Source organism: Lactuca sativa, chromosome 2, assembly GCF_002870075.4.
Source record: "Lactuca sativa cultivar Salinas chromosome 2, Lsat_Salinas_v11, whole genome shotgun sequence".
Taxonomy (NCBI): domain Eukaryota; kingdom Viridiplantae; phylum Streptophyta; class Magnoliopsida; order Asterales; family Asteraceae; genus Lactuca; species Lactuca sativa.
The window spans coordinates 19,856,730-19,873,277 of record NC_056624.2 but is presented as its reverse complement, the minus strand read 5'-3'; the positions used below and the strand labels follow the sequence as shown (position 1 = coordinate 19,873,277).

General features: G+C 33.1%; 1 protein-coding gene across 1 annotated transcript; it reads left to right on the top strand.

Annotated features, from left to right (window-relative positions):
- Positions 1-5,303: 5,303 nt before the first annotated feature.
- Positions 5,304-15,174, top strand: LOC111917450 (ABC transporter B family member 13). Its single transcript, XM_023913140.3, has 9 exons — positions 5,304-5,814; positions 5,907-5,961; positions 6,928-7,103; positions 7,803-8,003; positions 8,810-9,069; positions 10,801-11,114; positions 12,376-13,371; positions 13,498-13,739; positions 13,811-15,174. Exons 1-9 carry the CDS (start codon positions 5,542-5,544, stop codon positions 15,020-15,022), a joined length of 3,729 nt encoding a protein of 1,242 aa, XP_023768908.1. The 5' UTR covers positions 5,304-5,541; the 3' UTR covers positions 15,023-15,174.
- The last annotated feature ends 1,374 nt before the right edge of the window (positions 15,175-16,548 follow it).

The following is a 16,548-nucleotide window of genomic DNA, read 5'->3' as shown; positions in this document are numbered from 1 at the left end:
TGGAGTCCAAACTCGCCGAGTAGGATCGCGGTTTTGTGCGCGGGTTCGCGTCTAGACTCGGCGAGTCCACGCTGTTTAATGAAATCCTAATTTCCAGGGTTTGAGACCTATTTAAAGGGGCTTATGGCCGTCATTTGTGGCCACCAACCCCAGAGAGAAACCCTAAAGAGATTTTGAGCTTTTTTGGGAGAGAGAAGAGGCCATTGTTGACCTTTGAAGCTTTGTTTGGCAAGGCAAAGGAGATTCTAGCTAAGAGGAGGCAAGGGAGGTGGACATCCTTCGATTTTGGAGCTCAGAGCATGATTTTGGAGGTATATTTTGGCTTCCTTTTCTGTTGTCATGATAAACATGGGGTTAGGGTTTCTTGACCCCTTTGTTGGTTAGATTTGATGTCCATTTCGTCCCTATTTGTGATGAGGCTTGGGATGAGATCCATAGAGGTCCAGAGAAGCTTTATTCCTTAAGCTTTATGAGGATTCATAGGAGTTTTGACCTAGAGTTATGAGATATGGGGCTAAAACATCATCTAGGAGCAAATAGTTGTTGTTTGAGCACCAAGGTTTGGACTTTACGTGATTATCATGCCTGGGGAGGCCAGATCTATGATTGTATGGAACAGATCTGACCTCAGAAGTGAGTTTGAGTTATGCATGGCATGGACTCGCCGAGTCTGAAGAAGACTCGGCGAGTAGCATGAAGTTTGCCCATAACCACTCAGCGAGTGGTCTTGTCGAGTTGAGGGGTCGACTCAGTGAGTCAGGGAGAGTCAGGGGGAACTGAGTCAAGCCGGAACTTGCCGAGTTGTTCTTGAGACTCGGCGAGTTGAGTCGTGGTGGCCTCGCGATTTATGCCATGTGAAACTCGTCGAGTCAGAGAAATACTCGACGTGTCAAGAGAGGATCCAAGGGAGTCAGTGGACACGTATAGACTCACCGAGTCGCCCTAGTGCACTCGCCGAGTCCGGTCAAAGTTGACCGTTGACTTTTGTTGACTTTTAGGGTTTGGTCAGCGATGTGGCCTTTGGGCCAAGAGAGGGGTAAAATGGTCTTTTACCCTTAAGAGGGTGCCAAGAGAGGGTTGATTCTAGTCTCGAGAGTTATATTCATGAGAGTATCTGCCTTATGTGTTAGGCGGTGGCGAGTTCGAGATTCAAGTGTGGGGATATCTGCTTTCTGCTTGCTAGGTGAGTCTTCTCACTATACTTTACCTTGAGTAGGTAACCAGAGTTATGTGACAGAGTATTTGTATGCTATGTATGTTATGTGTTGTACTGCATTATTTTTATGTGATTTATGTTGTGCATGTTTACAGAGTTAGAACCGGAAGGTTCCTAGAGTTAGAACCGGAAGGTTCACAGAGCTAGAACCAAAGGGTATAGAGTAGGGTCCACGGACCCACAGAGTTATAGCCTCGAGTGGCTAATATATGTTATGTGTGGTATTTTGGGGAACTCACTAAGCTTCATGCTTATAGTGTTTTGTGTTATGTGTTTCAGGTTTCTCTCAGGATCACGGGACGGCACCGGCTCGATTGTACACACCAGAGAAAGAGTCATGTTTCGAGGATCCTGGTTTATTAAGCAAGAGAAAATGGAGTTATGTTTTTGTAATTCGATTATGACTGGAATTTTAAGAAAAGTGTTTTTAAGAATTAACGATTATTTTTAAATGAACAATTGTTTTGAAATTTACGGTGTTACAGCCTATTTAATTAAAAAAACAAAAATCCGAAATAATCACAACCACACAATTTTTAAGATTAAAAGTTTGGATTTGTCATTGCAGTCCTCATCGATTCCACCCGTTCCTAATTCTCTATTACAAGATAAAATCTTTGGATTTTTCTAGGGCTTTTTGGTAGAGATAATGTCATAAAAAGACTTAAGTTTGACAGAAAATGTCGGTTTTACCCTCTGACAAAATTTTGGTTTGTTTATGCCGCAAACTTGTCACTGTTTTGTTGGTTATGCCATTTTTTCCTGTAATAGCAGGTTTTCAGGTTACCATAAAATATTATTTGTGAAAAAACCCTTAAGTTTATAAATATTTTGCAAAAAAACCCTTTAGATTATAAACATATAAAATATAATTATATATTCACAATCTGATAAAACTAAATAGTTTAAAAAATTTAAATATCAAAAGTTCATGTCAAACCAATATACTTTTTGATGTACTTATATTACGAAACCAAAACCGAAATATATATTTACCTTTAAATATGATAAATTTTATATTGATTCGATTTAAACTTTTGATATTTAAATTTTAAGAAATTATTTAGTTTTATCCAAGTCTAAATATCTTTGTTAATTAATACTCAAACTTTTCAAAAAAAAAAAAAAATTGTTGTTATTTTTAAACATATAAAATATTTATGTTTGTGTTTCAGAAATAATAACTTATACAACTATATTTATTTTTATAAAAAAAAAATATGATATATTATTATTTCTGAAATACAAACTTTTTAAACATATAAAATAATTTTTTCCTTTAAAAAATAATTGCATGGAAATAATCTCACTACATAGTGATTATGATCACTTCTAAAACTCTTTTACGAGCCATGAGTATATACTATGAATCCAAAAAACCAAGTAAATCATGGATAGTAATAAGATTAGACAAACATATATTACACCAATGACTTATCTTGAGAAGAATTTGAGATGTTAATTAACACTTGATGATCACATGTCAAATATTTTTTTTGTAGAGTTGATACAAATCGGCTATAAGGAAGAAGAAATGTCAATACCATAAGTAGACAAGTTTGTTTTGGTAGCAAAACTGTCCAAGAGAGCTCCCTATTGAAATATATTAACCTTACTAAGAAGAATTTTATTACATTCGGTCTTTATATTAAGCGATGTCACTTTGAGGTTCCTTAATAACACATTCCATACAATTATTAAAATTTATAATCTTAAGGGTTTCTTTGCCAAATATATGTAAAGGGTTTTCGTAAATAATATCTCATAGTAAGCTGGAAACCTTCTATTACAAGTAAAAATGTCAAAACCGACAAAAAAAAATAGTAAGCTTGCAGCATAAACAAACAAAAAATCCGTAAGAGGGTAAAACCGATATTTTCGGTCAAACTTAAAACTTTTTATAGCATTATCTCTTTTCGGGTAAACTCTTATGCAATAGATAAATAAAAATATTAGAGGGCGCGTTCTTGTCTTTGGTCGGTTGGAACACTCTCCATCACGGGTTTGAAGTTACCGAACATATTCGAAAACCCCACCAAAAACCATTTTGAATCAAAGACTTTGGGGGTTCATCAGTGAACAGGTAATTAAGTACTCTCAAATCTCAACACCGTTATATTGAAAAATCAATACTGCTCGTAGTTAATTCCAACTAATTTTACCTACTGATTGACACTATTTTGCTGATTCATTATTACAGTTGTCAAAAATAAATGCCATTGAATGCTCACATGTTCTCCGGTACTAGTTTCAAATCTAATACTTTTCTTCATCTTCTTTGTTCTAATGCTGATAATGAAAATGTAGATTTCATATATTTTTATATTACTTTGTTAGATTTTGAGGGGGGGAGTATTGCTATGTAATTTGATTATTTTGACTTGTAGTTACTCATATTAATTGGAAAACCATTGAAGCAGCTGTCATTCAGTAATTGAAAGTTATGATCCGTACATGCTTTTTCTAACATACATGTAAGGTGATGTAGGTGAGAGTTTATGACACTTTATTTAAAGCTACTTGGATGTGTATATCTTTGGCAGAGTTGATTTTTCTTTTTTTGCACCCAAAACCTTCATTTCTGATTTTGGAAATAAGTTCAAGTTTGTACATTCAAGAAAAGGAAATATCATTGTATTTTAGACAAAAGTGAGTGTTAATTACATCATATATATACTACTTAGATGCAAAGGGGAATTTCGTAGAAAATGAAAGTACGTAATTCCATGAAAGCATGATATATACTACATACCCGAAATGTGGAATCCTTCGTATTGATAAGAAGAATACGTTTCTTTTGCTAGAATCCAAATGATACAAAACATATGTACCTATTTATTACAAAGAAATACTACACCATCGAAGCTGTTTAGTTAAAAAAAGGTATTGTACGATTTGTATGGTAGAGTTTTTGAGTGTCTTGTATTTTACCATGCATGAAAGTTTTTAAATTGATTACCAAATTAGGGTTAGAGCTTAATTATAAGAAGTAGTACTACACTAAAGTATGTTGTTAGCTTCAATATGTTGAAAATTTTCTCTTATAATTGCGTCTTTCTACCTTGTCCTGATCAGAAACTATTTCTTTTATTATGATTGTCATGTGCAAAGCTATTAAAGTCTACCAACAATATATTAAGAGTACTACTAAAGTAGCTATCACATGATCTGGCAACTTACCCCACATAAAGTTTGCATATACTTATACAGGTTACTGAATAGTACTTTCTTGCAAAAGGGTAATCACTAAACACCCCTACAAACCGGTATAAATGCAAAAAAAAAATGCAAAATACTTCATGTTATTTGTGTATTATAGCATCATACTTGTGTTTCTTTCTATTACAACATTATAGTTTTCAAATCTTTTTGTTGTTAAGGCATTGTATTTTGAAAAAAATTCGTTACTATATTTTGAATAATCCACTCAATTGTAGCAGTGAAAATTGTTTTGTATTTGGATGAAATTGCTATTATTCGGTAGAATGTTGAAAATAAAATTGTGTAACTAAAAAAAATGAAAGCGGATTTCTAAAATAAACAAATCAAGGAATGTAAGTTGCAATTTCTTGCATGTAGGTACATTCTTTAGCAACAAAGTTACTCAAAATCCCAATTTATGCCAATTTTCATTTCTTTATAGGTCCAGTAATTTTCCTATGGTAAAAAAAACATCCTTGCTTTTACGCTGATTGTGACTGATGATCATTTCCTTTTTTACAAGACCCTTCATATGTTCTTTTATGGAATATACTCCATGCATTAATATTTTAGTGGATGTTAACAGTATTACCCCCAAAGCATTGTTGTTATAATTTACAAAACTGGAAAATCAAGAGTTATTAATCCTAATTTGTGTTGGTTATTTGTGCATTCGCTTTCATCAGGTTAAACAGCCGACAAATTTGGTGCATTGGGTTTGTATTATTTTGTGGCCCATGGTTCTATGTGTAGCTATAGTCATAGTAGTTATTAGCTTTAATTAGAAGACTAAATCATAGCTATTGAAGATTCCAGAAAAATGAGGCTATTTGCATAATCTTGATCTTTTTCCTTTATTAAAAGTTATAGTAAAAAAAAGCCGAATTGTTAGTTGCTCAACTATTAACTGCTTCATTTATTGGCGGGAAATTGACATCATCTTGTGCATAATGAAATGATACTTACCACATTTCATTTTTCATTTCTAACACACACACACACTCTCTCTCTCTCTCTCTCTCTCTCTCTCTCTCTCTCTCTCTCTCTCTCTCTCTCTCTCTCTCTCTCATACACACACACACACACAAACATTCTCTTTGCAAACTGTCAAAATAGCTTAAAAAATGGGGGAGGTTGAAATTTTGTCAAATCAAGATTATGGTGAAAACCCAACTCCAAAGGTGGAGTTAAAAACGGATTCAAGTTCAAAAGCTTCATTTTCGGGATTATTTTATGCAGCTGATAAATGGGATTTGCTTTTAATGTTGTTTGGGAGCATTGGAGCTTGTGTTCATGGTGCTGCTCTTCCAATTTTCTTTGTTTTGTTTGGTCGAATGATTGATTCTTTGGGCCATTTATCTTCACATCCTCATAGAATGTCTTCAGAGGTTTGTAAGGTAAAAAAATGTGATCATTTTTTAAACTCTATTCATTCATCCACTTAGTTAAATACTCAAAATTTGCATTTTGTGTGTGTGTGTGTGTGCAGAATTCTCTATACTTGGTTTATCTTGGACTCGTTGTTTTTGTGTCATCATGGATAGGTACATTTCTTATGCTCTTACTCCCTTCATTCCATTATTACTTTTTCTTTAAAAAATTCTTGAAAGTTAAATAACTAGCTTTGACTTGAGGATAATTTAACAGGCATTGCATAAGATTATTTCAAAATTTTGTTTTTGCTTTTTTTTTCTGAAATGTAGCTGTTTTTTCTCCCTTTTTTTCAAACTTATGTAGTTCCCTTTTTCTTGTTTATAAGTTTTCATTTTGCAAACTTATAAAAAATGATAAAGTTCACCATGTGAGTGGATAAACCCGCCCTAGGGCCCATCACATGGAGGTTAATAGTGTTTATAATTCTAATATAAAGTATATAGGTATATAACATGCATTTTTTGTAATCTTTAAATATCAAAAATTTCCGCTTCTTTTGTTCAATATTTCTATCTATAAATTTTAGGAGTAATAATTATAAGTACTCAATTAATAATGTATATTTTATAAAAGGAAAAATAGGACCTAAATTCGGTAGGTCGGGGACTAAGATAACAGGTCAAAACGACTTGAGGTCAAAACGTGTAAATATTTATTTTGGGTGAAATTGTAGAGGTTGAGTTGACCCCACCACCTTACTAACTTTTTGTTTTTTTTTTTTAAATGAAATCTTCAATCAATTGTGATATTCTTACAATCCATATAACTCTATTATTTTTTCCATGCATTAAACTCTATAAAATTCAATAGAATATTACAAAAGTTATTTATATTATATATTTAAGATTTAAAAACTTTTTTTTTCCATTGAAGAGTTCAATGGCCTTTGAACACCAAATTCATTGAATGTCAATATGGTATCTCATAATGATAAAGTTTCATCCATTGACACCTAGACTTACCACTTCATTCAACTCTCTTATTAAATTCACGATTGTTGATGTTCTTATATTTGACGGATAAATAAAATATTTAATATGATTACTAATACTTATATTTAAAATGGTGATTTACAGGTGTTGCATGTTGGATGCAAACAGGAGAAAGACAAACAGGTCGTCTACGTTTCAAATATCTCCAATCTGTTTTGAGAAAAGATATTAAGTTTTTTGACACAATAGCCAAGGATAAAAACATACTTTTCCACATTTCTAGTGACGCGACACTTGTGCAAGATGCAATAGGTGACAAGGTACAAAAAACAATAAATTCATACCTATAAAGAAATCGTTTAACATATGTTTAGATGTAGATTTTTAAAGTGAGTATGCATTAATCTATTTTGGTAAATTGTAGGAAATAGCAACCCATGTACAACCTACTTATGTTTTTTTCCGATAATTACAATATGTAACTCATAAAGCAGCATACTTACATTTTTCTACACATAATAGCAACCTAATTACAATTCATTACTCATGCATAATAGCAATATATGTATACTTTTTTTACCCATAGGAGCAATATGCAACAAGTACAATAAATTGCTCATATATATTGTTATTCACACGTAAGTACATTACTAATGTGTGTGAAAAATAAAATACAAGTACGATGATATTATGGGAAAAATGGAAATTAACTATATATAGCTATTATTGGTAAAAGAAATGTAATTATATATACTGTTGTTGTGGCTATGATAGAATGTGTACATAGCTATTATGTGTAACAAAATTATGTATATTTCCTATAATCGTTAAATAAAAAAAAGTAGAGTATGTTATTCTCCTCAGTTTTCCCTAATATATTCTAGTGTTTGGTGCTATCTTCAACAAAATTGATTAGTAAATGGTGGAGTAAAATTACTGAAGTACCCTTAGTCACTTAGAAGAAAAGCTTAATATTATTTGAACAATTTTGTTAAGTTTTTTATTGGATGAAAATGCAGATAGGCCATGGTTTAAGATATCTTGCACAATTCTTTGTTGGATTCACAGTGGGATTTACTTCGGTATGGCAACTCACACTTCTGACATTGGCCATTGTCCCACTCATAGCTTTTGCTGGAGGAGCGTATACAGTGATCATGTCTACATTGTCTGAAAAAAGTGAGGCTGCTTATGCTGAAGCTGGAAAGGTCGCTGAGGAGGTAAAAAAACACTTGCAAAAAATTTAATTATCATCAGTTTATATCAACTTGAAAAAATTATAAAGAAATTAGTTCTTAGGGTGTAGCATAGTTGCTATAAAGAAATTAGTTCTTTGTGAATATGGAATGAATATTTTGCCCCTCGTAGGTTTCTTCACAAAAGTGTTATATGTTTTGCACTCTCTTTTTGGCGTATAGGTACAGAAAAGGTTTTTTTTTTTTTTTGCAATTTTGATCTGCTTTTCAAGATTGCAGAATTTGAAGTGCACAATGAATTACGTGTCCACAATTTTTTTTTTGTGAAAGCCCTTTCATTACATAGCTAGGAAGAATCATAACATAATGTTAATAGTAAGTTGTTAATACAGTAGAATGAATTGTTTTTAGTGTCATTTTTCAAATCAATGTATGCAAGACAAACTTAAAATTGGAGGGTACAATGAATTTCATCTTTGTCCCATATAAAATGAGTACATTTCCATGTTATGTGTTTGCACTTTTTTTTAGTTCATGACCAAAAAATAATTGTTTTTTTTTCAATTTTGGTACCTACTTGAATGTTTCATAAGTTTTTTTTTTATCTCTGTCCCAAGTAAATGACTATTTTTTCCCTTATCTTATTTTCTCTTACAAAAGTGTTATGGAAACCTGAAAAAAAGTTGTTTTTTGAACCTAAATAAAATAAAAGGTGCAAACTACATAGACCAATTTTGTAATTCAGTCTCTAATTTTAATTTTTTTCACAATACACTTATTTTCTTCATGCCTAAGGGAGAATTTTTGTTTTGTGTATATGGATTTATCAGAATATATCACAAGTTCGTACTGTATATTCGTTTGTGGGGGAGAAAAGGGCAATTGAAATGTACTCAATGTCACTTCAAAATGCATTAAAATTTGGGAAAAAGAGTGGGCTTGCGAAAGGAGTGGGAATTGGGTTCACATATGCACTTTTGTTTTGTGCTTGGGCTTTACTTTTATGGTATGCGGGTATACTCGTGCAACACCATCGCACAAATGGTGGTAAAGCATTCACAACAATCATCAATGTCATCTTCAGTGGATTGTAAGTTCGTGTTATTAACTTTTAGTATAGTTTTTTGAACAATATATATAGATTAGTAGTTGTAGTTTCCATGTTTTAGCGATTATTTCACCCCTTAACTTTTTAAATTACTAATTTTCATGTTTATCAAATTTTAAAAAAGGAAAAATACTGAGAAACACAACTTGCTTTCATCGTATTATTGATTTAGCGGCTTAACTGTGTTTTGTATACCATTATATACTTTTTGTATATACTGTATATTGCATTTTTCGACCATGTGCTTATAGCAAAATCATGAATTGGGTCCTCTGTAGGAAGTTTTTTGGTGATTTAATTAATCCTTGTGATTTCAATATCTTTCAAATTTCAATAAAGTGCTCTTGGTTTCATTTTTCGGGAGTTAGTTGAACAAGACTATTTTACCCCTCATCTATTTTTTCTATTAATTTCTATTATGTCTCTATCATATATATTATTATTAACTATTGTTGGTTCTCGTCGAGATGGTAGTGTTGTGAGGGAAGGAGGGGATGTTACCAACTTCAATTTAATAATAATATAATATTACAAAAAAAAACAAATAGATAAATATAAGTAAAGGATAAAATAGTCATTTTAGATTAACTCCGAAAAATGGATTTAATTTGAAAACATTGAAACAACTTGAATTTACATGCAAAAGAAATATTGCGACCGGTGACCCAATTCATTTTTTTAACGACAAATCAATATATTAAAAGCAAAAGTCAGCGGGGAGCTAGGCAAAATAACAGTGACCTAATTCATGATTTCACTATAAGTACAATAAAGACATAATCAATTTACTCTTCTTTTTTAACCATTTAGAAAAATCACTTTTCGGATTATCATTTTATCGATTCAGCCACTTTTTATGATTATTACAATAATAGTTTGTAGTTAAATAGATAAAATGAAATAGTTTAGTGTGTAAATCAATAAAATGTTGAAATTATGTCATGTTTTTCCGGTTACCTGATTTTAATAAATTTATTTCTAGGTTACCCAGATTTGAATAGATCAAAATATAAAAAATCACAATGTACTTCCACCATTTTATTGACTTACCCACTCAGCTATTTTTGTTTTTTTTTTCTTTTTTTTTTTTTGTGATTGTTAAAAAATAACTTGATGGCTGAATCTATTAACAGTTGAGTGGATAAAATGGTGAAAGTATGTTATGCTTTACCATATCTATTTGTTTGTTTTCCAAAAAAAAAAATGTATCTTCAGCATTTTATCTATTTAGCAACTACTATTGCTCTTTTAATGATTATTTTAATAATATTTTGACGGTTAACTTGATAAAAAAAATAACATTTTATCGGCTATATGGATAAAATGGTAGAAAGACATTATAAATTTTGGCATATTGCCGGTATATAAAGTTATCAACAAGGTAGGACTTAGAAAAATGTGTTTCTTTTAACCGTTAAAAAGTATAATGATTTAACCATTACAAAAGTAGTCAAGTAATATAAAGTTTTTTTGTATTTCACCTGTCAAAATTGGTAACCTCGAAAAATGTTTATATCACCCACATAAAAAATGGGGTGATAAAGAAATATATATTTAATCGTTAAAGTAAAACGGATTAATCACTACGAAAAATCTGTTAAGTGGCTAAACCAATAAAATGGAAAAAAAAATACTTTGTGTTTTTTGTATTCCATCCAAATTTTAATTTAGTTTTCTAGAATTTAATGAAAATCATAACACTCGGTTTTGTAGTGCTCTAGGTCAAGCTGCACCAAACCTAGCAGCCATTGCTAAAGGTAAAGTTGCTGCTGCAAACATCGTAAGCATGCTTGAAGAAGACATTGAAAGTACAAGAAAGTTGAATTCTGGAATGGCATTCTCAAAAGTGGCTGGGAATATCGAATTCCATGAGGTCTATTTCGCGTATCCGTCTCGACAAAATACAGTTTTAGAAAATTTGAGTTTTTCAATCGGTGCGGGGAAAAAGATTGCAGTTGTTGGTCCAAGTGGTTCGGGAAAAAGCACAATCATTTCTATGATCCAACGATTTTACGATCCTATCTCAGGTATAATTTGTTAATATGATTATGAAATTATATTAGTTAAATTATAGTGATGGGTTAAGTACGTAGTTATGGAAAAACGTGTAACCTTTTTTTATCAATTTATGCAACCAAATGGTTTTCTATATGAAATATGCAAAGATGTATCATTTTAGGGGGTGTTTGAGATTCCTTTCCAAGGGGAAAAATCCTTTTTATAAAATGACTTTTTGTAAAAGATTTTTTTTCAAAAGATGTTGTTTAAAAAGTGTTTGGGATTTCTTTTGCTTTTCCAGCCTCAAAAGTTCAAAAGGATACAAAAAAGTCACGGATGTGTGACTTTTGCAAATACTAGTTTTTATGTTTTGGTAAAAGTTGGTTTTTGAAAGTCATTTTCCACTTGTCAAACAATTTTTGGATTTTTCTAACTTTTTGGAAAAGTTAAAAGTCAAAAAGCTGATTTAAAAGGAAAAACAAACACCCCCTTAGAACCAAAAGATGTAATATATTTTACATATAATTAGATAGGTTATATAATTCAGGCCAGCTGCATAAATTGGTAAAAAAATGTAAATAAATTGGTACAGTTGTGAAACACTATTGCATAAATTAGTTTTTAATTGGTGTCACGTGATTTTCGGTTACAATGATTCATACATTGGTTATAAAATAAAACCTAAATGCATATTCCAAAGCTCTTTTGCTGTGTATATAATTTAGAATAAAAGGCGAAAATTTTCAATTCATTTTTCAACTCATACTTGGGTTGTTTAAAATGGTTAAATGCAAGAAATAAGAACATAATTTCATTACTTGGGTTGTTTAAAATGGTTAAATGCAAGAAATAAGAACATAATTTCATTTATTTTGTGTATTATAACACCATACTCTCATTCTTTCTGTTACAACCTTTAACTATTAGAATATTTGCATTGTATTCTAAAATCTACCAAATTATAGCATTGTACTTTCAACTTTTGTATTATCAAGAATTTTACCTTTTTCTTTTATTTTTTAGAACGACAGGTTAGTATATATTTTCGATAGAGCCCAAGACCTCTTTGTTAATAACTCTTTGTTAGACACCTTGTTAGTCAAATGAACTAGCTCCAACTTGTATTTTACCTAATTATAGAAATGAAAATTGTTTTGTATTTAGATTACTTTATACTTTTCAAAATACAATGCTTTAATAAGAAAAATAAAAGTAAAATGTTATAATAAACATACAAATGAAACTAAGTTGTTATTTCTTCTGTTTAACACTTGTTCTGATAATTTCTAGGGCAAATATTGTTAGATGGCCATGATATAAAAACTGTGCAGTTAAGTTGGTTAAGAGGGCTTATGGGGTTAGTCAGTCAAGAACCAGCCTTATTTGCCACAACAATAGCCGAAAACATTCTGTATGGAAAACCCAATGCCGATATGGCCCACATAATCGAAGCCTCCATAGCCGCAAACGCCCATTCTTTCATTCAAAAACTACCGGAAAGTTACCAAACTCACGTCGGCGAAGGCGGAACCCAGCTTTCCGGTGGCCAGAAACAAAGAATCGCAATCGCAAGAGCCACAATTCGAAACCCTAAAATTTTACTTCTCGATGAAGCAACAAGCGCCCTCGATTCCGAATCAGAACACATCGTTCAACAATCGTTAAACACCGTCATGTCAAATCGAACCACCGTTATCGTCGCTCATCGATTATCCACAGTTCGAGATGTCGACACCATTATCGTTCTGAAAAACGGTCAAATCATCGAAAAAGGTAATCATTTGGAGTTGATCTCTAAAGGCGGAGAGTATTCCAGTCTAGTAAGTCTCCAAACCAATTCGGGTCAAACCGGGTCGAACTCAAACCCCCAAAACTCTCCAGATACTAACCGGACCAATTTCGAAGACTTTGACCCGATAACCACAAATTTAAATACACTCCACCCAAATGAGAAAAACCAATCGGCGTCCAGATCTTCGAGGAATACGCCGTCGATTTGGGACCTTGTGAAGCTAAATCAGCCGGAGTGGCCGTATGCGGTGGTGGGATCGGTGGGTGCGATTTTGGCGGGAATGCAAGCTCCATTATTTGCTCTTGGGATTACTTATATCTTGACGTCGTTTTATTCTCGTGATAATTCGAAAATCAAAGATGACGTGGCTCATGCATCGCTTATATTTGTGGCTGCGGGTGTTGTAACGATTCCTATTTATATGTTGCAGCACTATTTCTATACGTTGATGGGAGAACGCCTCACCACTAGGGTCCGTTTATCCATGTTTTCAGGTTCGTTAACTTTCTTAAAATAGAATAAAAATGTATATTTATTGTTATTGAAAAATTAAATTTGCAATATTTGCATAGAAATATCATTAAAAAATCGTAACCGGTTTATTTTTTTATTTTTTTCAGCTATACTAAGCAATGAGATTGGTTGGTTTGATTTTGATGAAAATTCTACGGGATCGCTTTTATCAAAGTTGGCAGCAGATGCAACACTAGTACGAAGTGCATTAGCAGATCGTCTATCAACAATCGTACAAAATATAGCACTCACATTGACTGCGTTTGTGATATCATTTATATTAAGTTGGAGAATTGCATTAGTTGTCATTTCTACGTTTCCCCTTTTAATTGCAGCTTCCTTAACAGAGGTTAGACTTTATATTAATCATTAAGTAAAAAGAAACAACACATGACAATTTGTCTTTTGTTATGTTTGTAGCAACTCTTTCTTAAGGGATTCGGTGGAGACTACACAACCGCGTATTCCCGAGCCACATCCGTGGCTCGTGAAGCGATGACCAACATCCGAACCGTAGCCGCATTCGGAGCCGAAGACCGAGTCTCGACTCAGTTCGCCGCCGAACTCAACCGCCCCGGGAAACAAGCCCGTCTCCGCGGTCACATATCGGGAATCGGATACGGTTTTTCCCAACTCCTTGCATTTTGCTCATACGCGCTTGGCCTTTGGTACGCATCGGTATTAATCCAACACAAAAATTCCAATTTCGGCGACATTATTAAATCCTTCATGGTCCTAATAATCACCGCGTTATCAATAGCTGAAACCCTTGCACTCGCCCCCGACATTGTGAAGGGGACACAAGCACTCGGTTCAGTATTCGAAATACTTAACCGAGTGTCTAGTATAAATCCCGACCATCGGGATTTATTAGTAGTAGATAACATTAAAGGAGATATTGAATTTAGAAACGTGAGCTTCGCGTACCCGACTAGACCGGAAATTAAAGTTTTGAATGGTTTAAATTTGAAATTAATGGCGGGAAATAGTTTGGCGGTAGTTGGACCGAGTGGGTCCGGGAAAAGCACCGTGATCGGACTCGTAACGAGATTTTACGATCCCGATCTCGGTGCAGTTTTCATTGACAGTTTCGATATCAAGAAATTGAATTTAAAATCGTTAAGGAAACGGATTGGATTGGTTCAACAAGAACCATCGTTATTTTCAACGAATATATACGAAAATATAAAATATGGTAATGAAAATGCGTCCGAAATTGAAGTCATAAACGCCGCAAAACTTGCGAATGCTCATGAATTCATTAGCCGGATGCCGGAGGGTTACAAAACAGAAGTGGGGAGCAAAGGGGTGCAGTTGTCCGGAGGACAAAAACAACGGGTGGCGATTGCGAGAGCAGTATTGAAAGATCCATCGATTCTTTTGTTAGATGAAGCGACGAGCGCTCTTGATATAGCCTCTGAGAGACTGGTTCAAGAAGCGCTTGATAAGTTGATGGAGGGAAGAACCACCGTTCTGGTGGCCCACCGCCTGTCGACAGTACGTAATGCCGACAGTATCGCGGTGCTCCAGAATGGAACGGTGGTTGAGAGTGGGACACATGACATGCTTGTTGGCATGCCAGGGAGTGTGTATGCACATTTAGTTAGTCTTCAACAAGAGAAAAGCATGTAGTGTAGGGTATATATTTTTGGTAAATACTTAATTGTTGTTAACGTTAGAAGAATGATAAATTAATGGTATATTTGTGTTGCCATATATACCATACTGCAATGAATTTGTACCGTACAAATAGCAACTTTTCATGAATTTCTATCTTGTCACAACATTAGATGTAGTTTTTATCATATTTGATCGTTGCTTTCTAATCTTTGGGGTGATATTCTTACCAAAAACATTAAAAAGTTTCTGTGCGAAATTGAAAAGGTTAAAATGTGAAAGAAAACGCTTGTAACTTATGGTTTTACTTCTTGTTCCACACCGGCCACATGTTATTTTATTCGATTAGAATAAGGTAAATTGACGTATTTAACTGGATATTTTTATATAATCAAACATAGCACATATTTTTATTTAAAGACAGCATGATCCAATATAAAATATGATAATATCAACAAGTAATATGAAAATCCCCGTGATTAATTGATTTAATTGTTGATGAAATTTGGTGCATTTTCGACATCAGCGGTATTTACACGTTTAACAAGTATTCGCAACGGCACTAGTGTATGCGCATATTATTTAATGTTTATGTATATTCGGTATAAGTAACAAAAATAATTACATTTAGATATGGTGGTTTGATCAATAATTCAATCATTTAGAGCGGTTAAAACATCCACAATGGTGAGTTTAATGAGATGGTTGAATGATGTAACAAGTCTAGTTGTCATTTAATGGATAAAACTCTATCATAGTGAGATGTCACCTTGGCATTCAATAGATTTGGAGTTCAATGGTCGTTGAACTCTTCAATGGGAAAAAGAAAAGTTTTCTAATCTTAAAAAAAAAACATTATAAATGGTCATGTGGTTTTCCAAAATCTGAAGTTTAGTCTCCGTGGTTTAGAAACGTCATAACTAGTCCCTGTGCTTTCAAAACTTTTAACGATTAGTCCTTATTGCTAACTCCGTTAAGTTTTGTCTGTTAACTAAAGGGCATTTTCGTTATTTCACTACCACAGGGACCATTTATGATGTTTTCTCTTATTATTATTATTTTTAAAATTAAATATTATTATTTAATTTAATATATAAAATGTCTCTCTCTCTCTCTCTCTCTCTCTCTCTCTCTCTATGTCTGTCTCTCTCTCTTGAACAATAAAGACACACCTTTGTCTTCCTCCCTTACCTCCAAAAACTTTGAACCCCATCTATATTACAACCGAAAGCTACCATCACAACCTTCCGCCATCACCACCATCGGATGCCACCGACCAGGGTAAGTGATTTCATGCCCCTACCCCGATCAAAACCCACAGATCTACCGACATCCCTTCCTATCAGCAACCCTAAATCAGATTTGGGGAAATGAACCCCTACACTTCCATCTTTTTTTCCAGCAACACCATAACAACCACTGGTGTAACGACCCAAAATTTACGTCTAAAAATTTCGTTTTTAAAACAATACTTTAGAAAATATTACTAGTTAAAAAAAATTGTTTGATCAAGCCATAACAAACATAAACCGAGTCTAAAA